An 18,038-nucleotide genomic window follows, 5' to 3' on the forward strand; every position below is an offset into this window, starting at 1 on the left:
TAGTAAACCACACGCGATGCATATGCCCGTGCCAGATGCAACTAACAATACTAGGATGTCCGTGTCCAAGCATAACCAGATTATGAAAACCCCAACATGCAGCCCATACCCATGTGCATACCAAACCATGCAACAGAAATAAAATATAATCAGTCATACTATAACCACATAACGGCAGAGCTAGTTAGCAGTGCCTGGCATCGGTCGACGGTCAATGGCTAGGAGTGCGCGGCCGATGGCCTAAGGGAGATCGTACCGTAGCCACTCCAATGTCACTAAACAACTGACCCCTGCCCCTACTGTCTAATGGCTCTAGCCTATTAGCAGCCATGAGTCCATAATCTAAGAGCCTAATCCCTGAAAGAGTACGACATCATTCCCACAGGCATGGGGTGACACAAACCCCCGTAGGCAACCAACAAATAAAATCCTTGAGGCCAGCTTAATAAATTAAATTTAAAACGAACAACTCAAAATTCCGTAATTAATTAAACGGCCGAAACAAACGAAGGGAAGTTAAATAAATTGACAACGAACGAAACGTCGCAGAGGGAATAAAGAACTTACCTTAACGAAGATATCCTTAGGCTTGTTTTGCCCCCCAAGTGGTAAAAATTATACAAATTGCAATATCACAATAATTTACCAAAATTAATAAAATTAAGCTCTAAATGAAATTCCAACCGTACAAAATAATTAATAATAGCTTCTCTACTTACCCGACTAATTAAATCTTCAATTAAACTTGATTTAAAACCTCAATTTCTCCCAAATTCTTCCAATCTTTGTGCCCGCGCGCACTGTTCCTTTTTTCCAATTTTTGCTAGTTGTTCTGCCGCATCAAGAATGCCCGAATTGGGCTTTAAATTGAGCAAAAATGAACGGCTGGGAGGAAGCCACGTGGCAGCCGCGAGACTAGCGCTGGGAGGCCACTACCCTTGACGAAACGACATCATTTTGGACGCCAATTGGTTGATTAAAAAATCAGCCAATTTTTCTAGCCTTGCGTGCACACCCGTGGGCTCAAACTCGCGACCGCCTCTGCCTCCACACGCTGCCTTCATACATATAGCGTGGCCCATTAAATTTAAAGGGACCCTTGGTCCCTTTTTCAGAAATCACACCGACCCCCCCTCCATCTTTAGAAATTCACACACACACCTCGCTAAATATTTATACTGACACCCAAAACTTCTAGAAATCTCACAATTTAATTTATTTCAATTTTTTTCCTATTCCCATAAATATTCTAGAAAAAAATAATTAATTAACCTAATTTCCTATTTTCTTAAAACATAAAAAATTATTATTATTAATGCCAACAAGATATATTATTATTTCCCTTAAATTAAATTAACCCAATAAACCAATAATTAAATTAAATTATGATTTACGGGTCGCTACAATTGTGTGGGACAAAGTGGGGTCAATCAATGTGGGAAATATGTCTCCTTGAAGGCTTTCTTGAAACAATTGCTTGACCAGGTTGGCATATGCAAGATAGGATTCAAGAGGCTTGCCCTGAAAACCTTTCTGAGAGGAACATCCTTCCCAAGAATGACCTCCACCTCCGAAGGTTATCTCCAAAGACTTTCCCGAGGGAACTACTCCTGAGGGTAGGTTACAACACTGGGAATACAACGAAGAATAGCTTCGATAGCATAGCCTTAGGCTAATAGGAAGACATAAGTTAATAATAGGACTATTTTGCATGGGCTAAAAACTTGTTTGGAAAAGGCTAAGGAAGCTTCAGCGAATGAGCTACCTTTCATATTATGGGTATATCAAACAATTAGCAGAGTTTCTACTAATGAGACAGCAGTCAATCTTGTTTATGGGATAAAGGTACTCATTCCTATCTAGATTAGAGCTGGATCCCCCAGGTTGGTAGAATTCAACAAGGAAGCAAACTCTAAACCCTAAAGGAAAACTTGAACCTTTTAGAAGAACAAAGGGATCAAGCATGTATCCGACTAGTTGCTTATGATAGGAAAGTGGCAAACTAATACAATTCAAGGGTAAGAAGCTAATCATTGAAAGCGGGCCCAAGAGATCTTCTCGATAGACTTTTGTAAGGGAGGACCAAGAAACTCTGAGAGAGTTTGCAAGGTCTGTCGAAGAGCGTCTTACAGGGTATTCCCATGATAGAGACATACAAACACACCTACAAATTTTTTTTTCAAAAATTGTGTGATGGATAGAAATTTATGGGATCCCTGCCAATTCCAAAAAGTTAAGAATCTTTATAACTTCTCATATACTTCAGCTATAAATAAAGAAGAACCCGTTTTACTAAGTAACACATTTCTATCTCGCAAAATAGTTTTGCAACTTTTTTTAAAAATTTAATTTAAGAATTAAAATATTTGCACATGTAACGTCCTATACTCTCTAATCATTTTTTGTTTTGTAGAATTCTTTAAAGACGAATCTCTCATTACAAACTATATTATTGTATTTATGCGACAATATTTTTAAAAATATAAAAATAATCAATATTTTTCAATAAATAGGAGAAACGTGTAAATTTACCTTTTAAACTTAGAGGTTACTCAGAACAGTAATAGAAGGCGATATTTTGGAATTGCAGAACTTGTGACCACAACAACCGGTAACTACCAACCGGTTGGTGTTGGAAAGATAAACACTCTTTTCTGTTCTTTCTTTCCTTCCGGATGAAACGAGAGATGGCTTCTGTTTTTTTTTTTTTTTGTAATTGTTTTGTTTTCCCGGAAATAGAAAATATGTCTTTTTAATTCATGTTATGAATAAATATTGCGCACGTCTCTAGAATACCTTGGTCCTTGGATCACCTCTTCCGTTTCTTCTCCGGTTGAGTGATGGAGTCCGACACTCTGGAATTTCTGGCGAATTTGGAGTACCTTTCGGGCTTCGGGAACGACTTCTGGTCAGAGGCGATCCCCGGAGCGCTGCCTCAGGGTCAGAACAGCCCTCTTCTTTGCCCCCTCGGCCTCTACGCCGAGCAGATCTCCGGCACCTCCTTCACCACTCCTCGCAAGCTCAACTCCAGAAGGTAGGTATTCATTAGTTTCCTTAATTCTTTTTCGAAGCTCACAAGACCCGGGAGGCCTGTACCCAGTTAAAGATAATTGTAATTTTACTCTAAGAACATTAGGATTTGAAGGAATCAATCATTTATGGATGGCAGCTTCGATCCAACGTATCTATTTGGTACTGGTAGTGGAGATACTATAACGCCCTTTTAAATTTAAGAGCTTGAGTTTATATACAAATAAGCTTTTAATTGTAAATGATGGCTCCTAGGCCAAGTGATTTGTTTTTATTTATTTAGTTTAAAATAAGGGTTGAAGATTTTGGGCCAAAATAGGGCACATTTGATGATGTATCTGATAACCAGATAGTGTGTGGGTGTACGGGAGAAATTATTTTGTGCCTCCAAGGCACCACGTTAGTGAAGAAAATTGGTGCCCCAAACCAATCACATATTGTCACATGTATAGTGCACACTATGATTTTGGAATTATACTTAAAAAAACCAACCTGATTATAGGTGAAGCTGACAAGTCAAATAAGGAAAGTGCAATCCTACACTAATCAGAATAAAATCTGAAGGCTTGAATCAGTTACTTACAAGTAGTAGATTCCATCTAGCATATATGCTGGAATATCTAATAACACAGGATCGTAGAGATATTCAGATACATAGGTTCCTGCTTTCCAATCTGATGAATTTGAGCCTTTCTTGAAAATACTGAAGTCTATTCTAGGTTTAGGCTCCCTTTCTTTAGACATAAAATAAATATTTTACATTGGAAAATATTTTTAAATGTAAAATGTTTTACACCGAAGATTATCTTTTATCTTATTTTTAGTGTTTGTTTGCAGTGTAAAATATTTTCCAAAAATTAGTTATATGTATATATAAATATATAGGTATGAATTATGAGTATATATTTATATGTATATATGTACATACATGTCTGTATGTATATCTGTGTGTGAATGTGCATGTATATGCGTGCGTGCGCGCATGCATGCATGTATGTCTATGTATACGTATGTATGTAAATGTATGTGTATGTGTATGCATATGTATGTATTTATATATATGTACATGTATGTCTATATGTATTTATGGGTATACACATACATATATGTGAAGATGTTGTGACAAAAGAAGAAAACAATTTGTTAACTTTGGTGTAAATAGGAAAATAACTTACGGATTTTGAATTGGTAAATTATTGTACATCCTTCGGTGTAAAATATTTTCATTACAAAATATTTTTCATTTTTTTTGGGTCAACCGAACACCAAAAAATAGAAAATTGTTTTCCTACACCAAAACAAACAGAGTCTCAATTTACATCTTAGTTCTTTAACAGGGTTCTACTTGTTTCATAGATAAAGATTAACTTTTGCAGTCTACATATATTTATTAGTATTTTGAAGAAATGAGAGAGAATGAAAATGGATTGTTCTATAGCGCTTTAGAAGACCTGCATACGTGTTCTTGTGGAATTACCATCCATATTTTCCATTTATGCCTAAATTTTTCATTCTTTTTGAAGAATTTAGAGAATTAACAATTCTGATTTAGAAGAGATCCAAAGCACATAACAACTCTAACTATTCTGTGATACACAGCTATGTTAAATACAACAATACAACCTATCTCCAAACTAAAAAATAGGACATTTAAATTACAAATTAATAACAACTTATTTAGATAATAAAACTTAATTTTTTCGGATATAAAAAAGCTTTATCTTCTATCTTCTTATCTGGCCTTTAGTTTCAAATCTCCAAGATATAATTTCGGCTTTATCTTTTCCAAGATTATCTTCAACACTCTCCCTCAAGCTGGAGCATAGATATCCTTTATTCCCAGCTTGCCTCTTATTACTTCAAAGCCTTGTTTGTTCATTGCTTTTGTAAAGATGTCAGCTTCTTGTAGGCCAGTAGGAATGTACATTAGGTTTATTCCACCATCTTCAATCTCTTGCTTGATGAAGTGCCTATCAATTCTTACATGTTTCATCCGGTCATGTTGAACTGGATTGTTTACTATACTGATGGCAGATTTACTATCACAGTATAATCTTGTAGGATCAATATTAGTCATCTTTAAATCATTCATAAATTTTTCCAGCCATATTATTTCACAGACTCCTTGAGCTATAGCTCGATACTCTGCTTCAGCACTACTTCTTGCTACCACACTCTGTTTTTTGCTTCTCCATGTGACAATATTTCCCCACAGCTTTGTGCAATAACCAAAAGTTGATTTACTATCTTCAACTGAACCTGTCCAATCAGCATCCACAAACCCTTGAATTCCTCGGTCTTCATATTTTTTTGAATAAAATACCCTTACCAGGAGTTCCTTTCAGGTATCTTAGGATATGATAAACTGCATCAAGATGTTTGTCATGAGGTGAATGCATGTATTGACTTACCTTACTTACTGCGTATGAAATGTCTGGTCTGGTAAGAGATAAGTATATTAGCCTCCCCACTAATCTTTGATACCGCTCCTTATTTACTTCTTTTCCTGTCCCATCTATATTGGCCTTCCAATTGGGTTCTAGTGGGGTACTAGTTGGTCTACAACCCAACTTGCCTGTTTCTTTGAGTAGGTCTAGTGTATATTTTCTTTGAGATATAAGAATTCCCTCCTTGCTCCTTGCTACTTCCATCCCAAGAAAGTATCTCATCTGCCCAAGGTCTTTCACTTCAAAAGTCAGTTGTAATTGTTCTTTTAAAGCTTTGATCTCCTGATGATCATTACCTGTAATAATAATGTCATCCACATAGACAATTAAAATTGTTTTTAGACCATTAGCAGCATGTTTAGTAAATAGGGTATGATCAGACTGCCCTTGTTGATACCCCAGCTGATGTAATGTGGTACTAAATCGCTTGAACCAGGTCCTAGGAGATTGTTTTAGCCCATATAGAGATTTGATTAATCTGCAAACCTTCCCTTTTTCTTCAAATCCGGGAGGATTTCTCATATATATCTCTTCTTCTAGCTCTCCATTCAAAAACGCATTCTTTATATCAAGTTGGTGTAGTTCCCAATCTAAGTTGGCTGCAATTGATAATAACACATGTATAGAATTGAGTTTTGCAACAGGTGCAAAGGTCTCTTCATAATCTATACCTTGGGTTTGTGTGAATCCTTGGGCCACCAACCTTGCTTTGTATCGTTCAATGCTCCCATCAGCTCTATGTTTTGTTGTGAAAACCCATTTACTTCCTACCGCTTTCTTGTTCTCAGGTAGTTCAACCAGTTCCCACGTGCCATTTTTTATTAGGGCATCCATTTCTTCCATTACAGCCTTTTTCCAATCAGGATTTTGTAGAGCTTCACCAATGTTTTTTGGTATGTACACCTCATCCATTTTTATAGTAAATGCCCTGAAACCTGGGGAAAGCCGAGAATACACCAAATGATTAGCAATGGGGTGTTTAGTACATGATCTTACCCCTTTTCTCCAAGCAATTGGGACATCCAGATCAACTGATTCAGTCTCCGAATTCCTTGTTTCTGATTCAGCATTCTGTATTCTATTGCGATCTTCAATTGGCATTGCTGATTCATTTCTTGCTCCCTCTCCATGTGTTGGACCTTGTTCCAGGAATGATGATTGGTCTTGCCTTGGTTTGAGATCCTTTCTTCTTGAATATACCTTGAGTGGCAGCTTTGATTCAGGATCAGGATCAGTTGCAGTTTTTTCTGTAGCAGATTTCTGCTGTTCTCCCCTTGAATAAGTTACAGTATTTGGAATAGGAGTAGAAGGAACAGCTGTTTCAGGCAAAATACTAACATCCCAACAATTATCTCTACCAAAAACTGCCCTAGTCATCTCCCCCTGCAGGTTAGTGGTAGGATAATAAGACTGATTCTCGAGAAAAGAGACATCACATGATACCAAAAACTTTTTAGTGTTAGGACAATAACATTTGTATCCTGGTTGGGTGGGCGAGTAGCCAACAAACACACACTTTAAGGACTTAGGATGCAATTTTGAGTGATAATTGTGAACGTAGGCTGTACATCCGAAGATTTTAGGGGATAAGGAATTCAACATGCGGGTTAGGAGAGGATATGATGTAATGAGAGTGTTTAATGGGGTTTTGAAATTGAGGATCTTAGTAGGAAGCCTATTAATGAGATAGGCTTCCGTAAGGATGGCTTCTCCCCAAAAGGATGTAGGCACAGAACTAGAGAACATCAATGTGCGAGCAGTTTCTAGCAAATGTCGATTTTTCCTCTCGGCAATTCCATTTTGTGGGGGTTATAGGGACATGTGCTTTGATGAATAATGCCATTGTCTCTCAAGTATGTCTCGAATTCAGAGGAGAAGTATTCTTTTCCATTATCCGAACGAAGGATATGAATGGATGTTTGAAAATTGTTGAGAACCATTTGATGAAAGTTCCTAAAAAGTTTAAAGACTTCTGATTTTTCCTTCATCAAAAATACCCAACATACCCTAGTATGGTCATCTATGAAAGTGACAAACCAACGAGTATTGGTTAGATTAGGTAACCTAGTTGGCCCCCATATATCACTATGGATAATGTAAAAAGGTTTAGTTGGTTGATATGCATGAATAGGATGAGAAGATTTAGTTTGTTTAGCAAGAATACACTCTTCACAATTGAATGAATCACTCATATTATTGCTAAATAAATGAGGGTATAAAATCTTTAAATATCGAAAATTCGGATGACCTAATCTTTTGTGCCATAAGTAGATGTTAGAATCTGAAACAGTAGAGGAAACAAAAGAATTCTGTAACCTAGAGAGAAAAACAGGAGCTGCAGCCGATCCTTGCACATAGTAAAGGCCTTCTCTCTCCTTAGCATTGCCAATCATCTTCCCCAAAACAAGGTCCTGAAACACGCAATGAGTAGGAAAAAACGTCACTTTACAATGCATATCTCTAGTAGCTTTGCTGATAGACAGCAAATTGCATTTTAATGAAGGCACATATAGAACATATTTCAGCCATAAACCATCTAGATATACCGAACCTTCACCTTCAACATGTGATATTGCACCATCTGCCATAGTTACCCTTGTATTCTTCTCACAACGTTTGTAATCCATCATACCACAAAGAGATCCGGTCATATGGTCGGAAGCTCCCGTGTCAACAATCCAATCATTCTTATTAAGCAGCTTAGAGAGATAACAATCATAAACTATACCTTGTTTTACATGGGAGGTTGTTGGGATTGATACTTCCTCAGAATCAGTGGGTTTTGTAACCCTTGTTTGGTTTAAAACTTGTTGCAGGATTTCCAACTGGTTGGACGTTAGGGTGATACTTGTACCTTCTTCTGTATCTGCTGCATAGGCTAGTTGTGGTTTTTTCTGATTCTGGTTTCTCCCCTTCCAATTAGCCGGCCTTCCATGTAACTTCCAGCAGTTTTCTTTGGTGTGGTTTGGTTTCTTGCAATGATCACACCAAGATTTATCTCTTGTATGATCTCCTCGAGGTGCTGTTGTCCTTTGTTTGGAGACTGCAAGTGCTGATCCACCCTGATTGTTAACTTCCGTTGCTGTGTGCATCATCACCTTTTTTCTGCTTTCTTCCCTCCTTACTTCGGCAAAGGCCTCCTTGATGGAAGGAAAGGGTTTTATCCCCAGGAGTCGTCCTCTGACTTCATCTAAGTCAGAGTTTAGTCCCTGCAAGAAATCAAACACCCGCTCCTTCTCGACCATCTTAGCATACCCCACTCCATCTTTTGTACACTCCCAGTTTATATCATAATATAGATCCATCTCCTGCCATAGTTCAGATAGAATATTGTAGTAATTAGTGACCGAGTTGTTACCTTGGCGGGTGGTTCTTAAGGCCGATCTTACCTCAAAGCATTGTGCTGCATTTTCCATATCCGAATACAGACTTTGAACGGCATCCCACACTTCCTTGGCTGTCTTATAGAATAGGTAGGTTCTCCCTATCTTTGGCTCCATAGAATTGATGATCCAAGCCATCACTATGGAGTTTTCAGCATCCCAGGTACTATACTCGGGTGTATCAGCATCTGGTTGTGTTGTTCTGCCTGTGAGATAACCCATCTTGCCTTTTCCTTTCATCACTAACATAACCGACTGAGACCATTCCCGATAATTGGTTCCGGCAAGCTTATGCTGTGTGATTTGAAGGGTATGATTGTCTACCGAGATAGGCGAAGGGGATGGAAGAACTGATCGTGCTGCGGAAGGCGCGATATTGGAGGTTGCACTGGTGGTTGAGAAATCGGCCATATTGAGGAGAGTTAATGTGCTACGGAAGGTATGGTAATTTACAGAAACCTAAGCTCTGATACCATGAAGAATTTAGAGAATCAACAATTCTGATTTAGAAGAGATCCAAAGCACATAACAACTCTAACTATTCTGTGATACACGGCTGTGTTAAATACAGCAATACAACCTATCTCCAAGCTAAAAAATAGGACATTTAAATTACAAATTAATAACAACTTATTTAGATAATAAAACTTAATTTTTTCGGATATAAAAAAGCTTTATCTTCTATCTTCTTATCTGGCCTTTAGTTTCAAATCTCCAAGATATAATTTCGGCTTTATCTTTTCCAAGATTATCTTCAACACTTTTCTTAATTGTTTTCAGCATCATTTGAACTTTAGCCAACGGGGGCTTATCTGTATTACTAGTAATGTTAAGCACTGATCTGCAGCAATTTTTGTTTCTTCGCAGTTGGCTATATCGTATCAAACCATCAGTTACACACGAACCGTTTACACCTCGACTACCAAGTCATGAGAAGCTTGTGAGTGAATTCAACCAGTCTAACAGCTCTGCTACCCCAACTCAACTACGCTGGAAGCCTGTAGAAATTCCTGAGTCACCAACTGATTTTATTGATGGTTTATACACAGTATGTGGGGCTGGCAGCTCTTACCTTAGACATGGTTATGCCATTCACATGTAATTGGTATTCTGAACTTTGTTAACTAATTTCATTTGGTGTTCTATCATTACTGTAACTAGCATTCTTCCATTGTTTCCATTATCCATATAAGATTATTTTGTCTTTTATTTATTTTGAAAATTGGGGGAACTTTGGAGGCAACATGATCCATTTAGCCACAATGGGACTGTTGGAGCAGCAAAAAAGCAATTTTTCTTTCTTTTTTTATTGTTTGTGTTTGCAAACCATGTAATATATATACATATATATCTTCATATATATAGTACACTAGTTGTATTGATCATGTTTGCCTAGTATTGTAGTGAACATGCAAGATGACAATGGTTCAATCTTTGGAAACTACAATATGGATTTATGTTTCTAGACAGAAAACTAGATTGAAAATGCTTGTAGAAAAAACTAATGAAATCATGTGGGAGGGGGGACATATTTGTATCGTTATAAATTGTTCTTGCAAGGACAGGTTATTTTTCAACAATGAAATGCCCTATGGATTTACAACATTGAAACAAGGTTAATTTCAAAATGTGAAATAAACTTGTTTTATGTGTTTTTCTTTTTATAATCTCTTAAGCATTGGTTGGGATCGGTGGTAGTTCAATTTTGATGTATCTGCTTTTAATAAGCAGCAGAATATGTGTGAATGTAGGTATGCTGCGAACAAATCAATGGATAATTGTGCCTTCTGCAATGCTGATGGCGACTTTCTGATTGTTCCTCAAAAAGGAAGTAAGTGATAGCCATCAATTTTGTCCTGGCATTTGTAGGTGCTCCTTTTCCATTAGCTCCAAAAGTTTTTTACGTAACCGTGGTCTTACACATGAATTCGCCTTTATTTGCTATTTGCTTGTTCAGAAGTTATCATTCATGAAAAAGGCACATGGTAAAATGCAAAACTGCTTCAGTTTTTATTATTCATGAAGGGAATGCATTTGGAATTGGTTAAGGATCCATGATTCTGAATGAAACGGTCTTCCTTTTAGTGGGTTCTTTTGACTTAAATTCCCCATTAGTAATTTGCCTTATTCCTGAGTATCGGTTTTTGCATCATTGCTTACAAAGACATCCATTTCTAACTTGGCTTGGCGGCAATAACAGCTTTAGGACATTCAAGAAAAGTTCATCACCAGCTTCTACTACTTATTTATTTATTACCTGCTCTATAATGCATCTCTGTTACTTCCTGTAGTTTTTCTTTGCCTGCCTTTATGATTGTTTTTTTTTTAGAATATCATACGAAGAACTGTGTCAAGATAGTTTCTTTCTTTCTGTTATCTATTATGTAGGATTATGGATCACAACTGAATGTGGAAGATTGCAAGTCTCTCCTGGTGAAATTGTTGTTTTACCTCAAGGATTCCGTTTCGTTGTTAACCTGCCAGATGGCCCATCACGTGGATATGTTGCTGAAGTGTTTGGCAACCATTTCCAACTTCCTGATCTTGGGCCAATAGGTACATAATTCCTGTGACTTTGAGTTGCTACTTAATTGTTTTCTCAAGACATATTGTATTGTGTTATTGCACATTTCAATTCAGTGAATTGTATTTATAACTTCTGTTCTCTGTTATGTTTAGGTGCTAATGGTCTTGCTGCTCCAAGGGATTTCCTTGCTCCCATGGCCTGGTTTGAAGACAGATCTCGTCCAGGGTATACAATTGTACAGAAGTTTGGTGGTGAACTTTTTACCGCGAAGCAGGATTTCTCCCCATTCAATGTGGTTGCCTGGCATGGTAATTATGTCCCATTTAAGGTATGTATTTGTTTGAATGCATCCTTCCACATTTATGGAATAAAGAGCAGTTCTTTTTCCCCCATCAGTGCTCCTTATGTGACTGACATATGTTAGTACACCTGATGGAACAAAATTCCATTGCTTGCAGTATGATCTAAGTAAGTTCTGCCCATATAATACTGTTCTGGTTGATCACAGTGACCCATCAATAAATACAGGTGGGCTAGCATCTCTTCTACTTCTTGCCTTATTTCTTGTTGGTTGGTACCCATTTTTAGTTTCTGATTTACATTTCAAAATCGACACAGTCTTGACAGCATCAACAGATAAACCTGGTGTTGCATTGCTTGATTTTGTCATTTTCCCTCCACGGTGGTTGGTTGCTGAACATACTTTTCGACCACCATATTACCATCGCAATTGTATGAGTGAATTTATGGGCTTGATCTATGGAGGATATGAGGTAAAACTCTTCAGCTTGTGAATTATTTTTTAGGTTATGGTGAGTTTTGTGCAACTTTGGTCATTGTTTTACTCCATGGCTTGGAAAACATCCATTCTTTATTTATGCGTTAGAACTAAGAGCATTTTGGCAGGAGGATGGAGAAAAGATCCTAACTTCTGCTTGCTAATTGAGTGCTATATAATGCCACCTCCAGAAGGAGTGGTGCAGGGTTAAACTTTGGTTTTGGGCTCAATCGAATCCATTTTAGACATATATTAGATCTTATGTATGCTTGACAAGGATAAAGATTAAAGATTCTCTGAAACATTTGAGGTTGGAGCTTTACCCATTTTCTAGTTGCCTGGCAAGCAGTGAGGAAACCAACTGACTTCTTCCCTTTATGTGATCATGAACATCCACAATAAGCATTAGATTGGATTGCATAAACTCATACTTGGCTTCACATCAGCTTTTTTTTTATAGATTTTTATAACTTCACTTAGCTTCATAGCTGCATTTCTTTTTACATATATAATTTCATTTTCAGGCAAAAGCTGATGGGTTTCTCCCGGGCGGTGCAAGCCTTCACAGCTGCATGACACCCCATGGTCCTGATACCAAGACTTATGAGGTAGCTAGGCATAGTATCCATACTGATTTTCCTTCCTTTTTGGCTTGGGGTCTTCAAAAATTTTGGTCTTGTTTAATTGTCTGTCTAGCAGTTGAGCTTGCTGCACCTGGTATGTAAGATATTGGGCAACAACGACAAACTGATGAACTATTATGTAATTAATTCTAATGCTATAGATAGAATTACATATTCTATATCGAGAGAAGGGGGCTGTAACTGTTACTCGCATGCATGTTGATGTAGGTAATGGAAACACAGAGAGAAAATAATTGAGGCAAAACAATTACAGAAAATTAAATACATATTTGCTGCTAGATTAGCATAAGAGTAGTCAACTGGAACTGGAACTGGGTTGTCTAGGCATTTATGCTCAAACTTTACCTTATTCCTTTCTGATCACAGGCAACAATTGCTATTGGAATTGAAGCTGGACCTCGGAGAATTGCTGATACCATGGCTTTCATGTTCGAGTCATGTCTAATACCTCGTATCTGCCCATGGGCTCTCGAGTCCCCCTTCATGGATCACGATTATTACCAGTGCTGGATCGGACTAAAGTCCCATTTCAAGGGTGACCACTCGAAAAACGATCAACAAAGGGAGTTGCAGAATGGAAACGACGAAACTGGAAGTGGAGGTCGTAATGGATAAGTTTGGTTTCAGACATGAAACCTGGCCGTGTTTCCTCGTCTAGAAAAATGTTCACAACATGTACATGATAGGGTAGAGGAAAAAAAAACAAGAAAAGAGAAGTCAGGCATATTGTGTATTGGCTGCACCTTGGACAATCATCAATAAATGGATACCTCTAAGCCTCTAACCGTTGTCTTGCTGCAAGAAGCCCTTCTTGACTTGGTTTCCATGCTTCTTCGTGTGATTTGCTGAGTTTGGAAGCTTTTTGGTCATGCTAATGAGGAAAGGTTGCATGTATGTCCCAAGGGAAATCATCCCTCGTTAGCATGATTGCTTGCTGGCTTGCTTTGAACAAGTATAATGATTTTGTCACCAACTTGATAGCCTGACTACACAAGTAAATGACAAAATTGCCCCTGCATTGGATGTAAAAATCGTTGCTGCAAGAGCAATTTTGTCTCTTTCAGCCTGCTTGCCTGCCTGATCTCAAGATGCTAAATGCCATGGATGCAGCTATCTTGACAAGATGTGAATATGACAACTCTTATTTATTTAGTAAGATGAGCCATGTATGCTGTCTTGCTATACTAGATCAATAGATGTCCTCCCCCACAAGGGTTGGAACTAAAACATTAGTCGTTCACAATGTGTGAATTTTTTCACATAGTTTTATTCTTTAATTTGTGAATAAATTATTTTTACAATTTCATCCCATTACCTTTCACTAACACCTAATATTTTTATGGTATTATATGGTTTTGTAGGATGCGAGAGACTATCTTTGTATATTATATAGATTAGTTAAACACGATATGTCAAGTGTTAAAACTCAAATAATTAAAATCTAACTCTGACCAATAAATTATATTACATGTCTTTATACTAGTAGAAAAGTACTTTATCATTAAATTGCTTTTGTCTTCTTTGTTCTCAAAATTATAAATTTTAACAATACTTTTTTTTCACATAATGTTATTTTGTTATATTAATTATTTTGACAATTAACAAAATTATTTTTATAGTAAAATACATCATCCACTTTAGATTTGCATAATAGTTATTTTGAGAATTAACAAAACTATTTTTATTATATCTTGGGTAAAAGACATCATGCACTCCTACTTCCTTCAAATATAAGAGTATGCATTTGGCCTACCCCATATATTTTAGAAATTACATTTATTATTTTTAATCTTTAAAAGTTAATATCAAATTACACCCTTGTCATTAGATTTATATTACATTGAATGTGAAAACTCAAGGATACACATTGCAATTTAGTGAACCTCAAGGGTATCAAGTGTAATATGCTTTGTAACAGTCCAATTTCCCTTTGATTTCAAATTTCTAGAAGAAATTGAATATTCAAGGTTATATGAGGGATATTTCAAACCATTGAACGAGGGCTTAACTAGACAAATGGACCCATTGGAGGTTTAAGTAGGAAAACTTAAAAGAATTCATACCTCGAGATAAGTATGAGAATGATTAAAGGTGTGGAGAAGCCAATATGGAAACAATGAGGCAACAAATACTCTAGAAGGTTCATTCAATTAATCAAATGTTGAGGCATAGGAACCTCAGTCGATTGAAGTTAAAAACACAAAACTCGTTGTGTTGAATAAACAAGTTCGAACAACTAAAATAGGGTTTTAGTTGACCGAAGTAAGAAGGTGAAGAATTATTCTACACATTGGACAAGTTCGACGTCTAAACTTGGGGGTTAGAAGACCAAACTAGGGGTTCAAACAACCGAATAAATGATCATTGAAAGAACTAGTATTTGTGACCAAATTGACTTGCAGTTGGGTTTTGAACCATGGACTTAGGGATTTGAAAGTATATTATTAAGACATTAATAACCACCTAATGGGACATTTTTAAGGGTAAAAAATGAGCAACTAAGGTGGTCCATGATTAGATTAATTGATGAGGATTATGTTACCAATTAAGGGATTAGGCCATGAGGAAAGATATGGTTGCTTAATTGAGGTGCTAAACCAACCTAATGACAAGAGTCTTCTCTATTCGTATCTCTAAGAATTTTGGACAGATCTAAAGAATGGAAACAGGGAAAAATAAGGTGATTAACATGCAAGATGCAGGGTAACACTATAAGAATTGAATGCAACGTCGAGAAAAGCAATTAGGGTTGATGTTTATCCTAAAACCAAAGCAAGAAAACTCTGAAATAAGGTTGATGTTTTCCTTAAAAACCAAGTGAAGAAAAATCTAAAATAAGGTTGATGTTTTCCTTAAAAACCAAGTGAAAGACCAACAAGAAAAAGAGTAGGAAAAAAATAGGAGACAAATTAGAATTTGCATAGGCAAATTTGCAATTTGGTCTCTAAACGTTGGTGGACCAAAATACCTCCATGAAATGAACTAATAGGGCATCAAGTAGGGCAAATTGGGTAACTATTAGGGCAACATCACTACAAAAAAAAAGTGACATTTACTAACAAATGATTTCTATTAGTAAAACATGAAAATTTGTTCGTATAACCCTTTTAAACTTTTATCTACCGACATATTTTTCGTTTGTATATGCATCATTGGAATAGAGATCTACCAATAGACAAAGAATTTGTGAGTAAATAGTAGAGTTTACATCAACGGACAATTATCCATTAGTACAAGCTATACCAATGAAAAATTTTTGTTAGTAAATCACAAAATTAATTCAAGTTTTTAACTTTTACCAGTAGAATATTTTAAAGTCTACTACCGAATTCTATTAGTAAAGACCATGAATTTTTGTACTTCATCTAAACTTATTACTATTCAACTAAAAAATATAGTGGTCTAATACAATAGGAAAAGAAAAAAAAATGGTCTTAAAGTTCCAATAGTTCTTCATTTGAACTATTTACTCTTCATCACCGGCATGCACAAGATTAGTTTCTAAAATTCAACTATAAGTATCATAATGAATAATACGAAATCCAAAAACACAAAACAAGTATTTAAAAATAAAAACTTACTCTCATGATTGTCACTAGTTTGGTGACACGAAGGTGAAGAAGGCCTATTACTAGTTGTTCATAAAACGCTATCAACATTTACTAGCTATTAAAACACGAAAATGTTATATTATTTTGCATCAGACAACATAACATTCGTATTAATTCAAGTTTTTAACTTTTATCAATAGAATTTTTTAAAGTCTACTAACGAATTCTATTAATAAAGACCACGAATTTTTGTACTTCATCTAAACTTATTATTGTTCAACTAAAAAATAAAGTGGTTTAATACAATAGGAAAAGTAAAAAAAATAGTCTTAAAGTTCCAATAGTTCTTCATCCAAACTCTTTACTCTTCATCACCGGCATGCACAAGATTAATTTCTAAAATTCAACTCTAAATATCATCATGAATAATGCAAAATCCAAAAACCCAAAATAAGTATTTAAAAATAAAAACTTACTCTCATGATTGTCACTAGCTTGGTGACTCGAAGGTGAAGAAGGCCTATTACCATTTGTTCATAAAATGCTATCGGCATCTATTAGTTATTAAAATACGAAAATGTTATATTATTTGCATAAGACAACATAACATTTACTAGACGTAAACAAACTCAGAAAGGGCCATGATCCCCCCCCCCCCCCCCACTCTCTTTGCATGCTCGTGTTGACGAGAGCAACATATCACGTCTGTATTAAAATATACTTATAATTAGAACACATAGCAATCATAAATTTTTCAAAAATATTAAGTTTTATATAGATAAATTTTATACCTCTTGATTGATGAATTGATGCACTTCATTTAAAATATTCCCACCACTTTCACTAGGGAATCACTGTTCAAAATATGTCACTAAGCCAGTTATTAATCCTTGCATGTCCTTGAATTGTTGACCCTCACCTTTCAATTTTTGTACTTCTACTACATCACAGTGGATTTCCTGAGATGATGTGGTATCGTGGTTTCTAGATGCTGTGAAAATATTGGCCACACACTGTACAGTCCTTTCTTCTCAGGTCCTTTCACTTGTGAATATGTGTTAGTTTTCGAACAACTTGACGCTTAAGGTTCTCATTCATTTTTTTTTTTTCATGTATATGCAAAAGTAAATGTAATTAGATTAGACAATTATCAGATCACATAGAACAGTTTCCAACACTAAAATATACTCAATGCTCTAAAACCCCTAAAATATGCTCAATGCTCGCTTTTAAAACCCCTAAAATATACTCAATTTCCAACACTAAAATATATTTTAGGGGTTGCTAACTTTTAAAATTAGCAACCCCTAAAATATACTCAATGCTCGTTCTTGATGGGAGATTTATCCAACTTTTATCCACTGCACAATGACTACATTGAAACATGAATAATTAATGTTAATATGATATATTGTGATATAATAGGTCAGACTGCTATCTAAGTTCTTGGATACGGTTAACCTCATTGATGTAGACATACAAGACCAACTGAGTTAAGAAAATTTTGACAACACCTCCACATGGTTCTCCAAGTACATTGCAGTATACTATAATTCTAATATGGGTATGTATCTAAAGAACATAAATATGGAGAAACGTGTGCTATGAAATAACCCCAAATTAGTTGATCGCATATTCACATTTTCTAAGTGAGTTACCAAATCCAAGAACAGTCCCA

At 36.1% G+C, this 18,038-nt stretch overlaps 1 protein-coding gene across 3 annotated transcripts; it reads left to right on the forward strand.

Moving 5' to 3' along the window:
* The first annotated feature begins 2,627 nt into the window (after nt 1-2,627).
* LOC127812211 (homogentisate 1,2-dioxygenase) lies at nt 2,628-13,593 on the forward strand. Of its 3 annotated transcripts, none has more exons than XM_052352587.1 (9): nt 2,628-3,034; nt 9,728-9,908; nt 10,595-10,691; nt 11,249-11,416; nt 11,540-11,715; nt 11,846-11,915; nt 12,006-12,160; nt 12,690-12,773; nt 13,176-13,593. In XM_052352587.1, exons 1-9 carry the CDS (start codon nt 2,841-2,843, stop codon nt 13,422-13,424), a joined length of 1,374 nt encoding a protein of 457 aa, XP_052208547.1. In that variant the 5' UTR covers nt 2,628-2,840; the 3' UTR covers nt 13,425-13,593. The 3 variants fall into 3 exon arrangements, with proteins under 3 accessions (XP_052208547.1, XP_052208546.1, XP_052208548.1); XM_052352586.1 differs by having other exon boundaries at nt 2,630-3,034; nt 9,728-9,958; nt 10,612-10,691; XM_052352588.1 differs by lacking the exon at nt 2,628-3,034 and adding an exon at nt 8,800-9,299 and having other exon boundaries at nt 9,728-9,958; nt 10,612-10,691.
* The last annotated feature ends 4,445 nt before the right edge of the window (nt 13,594-18,038 follow it).

The sequence above is a fragment of the Diospyros lotus genome, chromosome 10 (assembly GCF_014633365.1).
Source record: "Diospyros lotus cultivar Yz01 chromosome 10, ASM1463336v1, whole genome shotgun sequence".
Lineage (NCBI taxonomy): Eukaryota > Viridiplantae > Streptophyta > Magnoliopsida > Ericales > Ebenaceae > Diospyros > Diospyros lotus.

What these genes read in the sequence shown, in the direction of transcription:
- LOC127812211 (XM_052352586.1), top strand. Translation starts at nt 2,841, where the DNA reads ATGGAGTCCGACACTCTGGAATTTCTGGCGAATTTGGAGTACCTTTCG. An exon ending in GATTGTTCCTCAAAAAGGAA is followed by an intron (nt 10,692 to 11,248) that starts GTAAGTGATAGC and finishes TCTATTATGTAG; the next exon opens with GATTATGGATCACAACTGAA. An exon ending in TGACCCATCAATAAATACAG is followed by an intron (nt 11,916 to 12,005) that starts GTGGGCTAGCAT and finishes AAATCGACACAG; the next exon opens with TCTTGACAGCATCAACAGAT.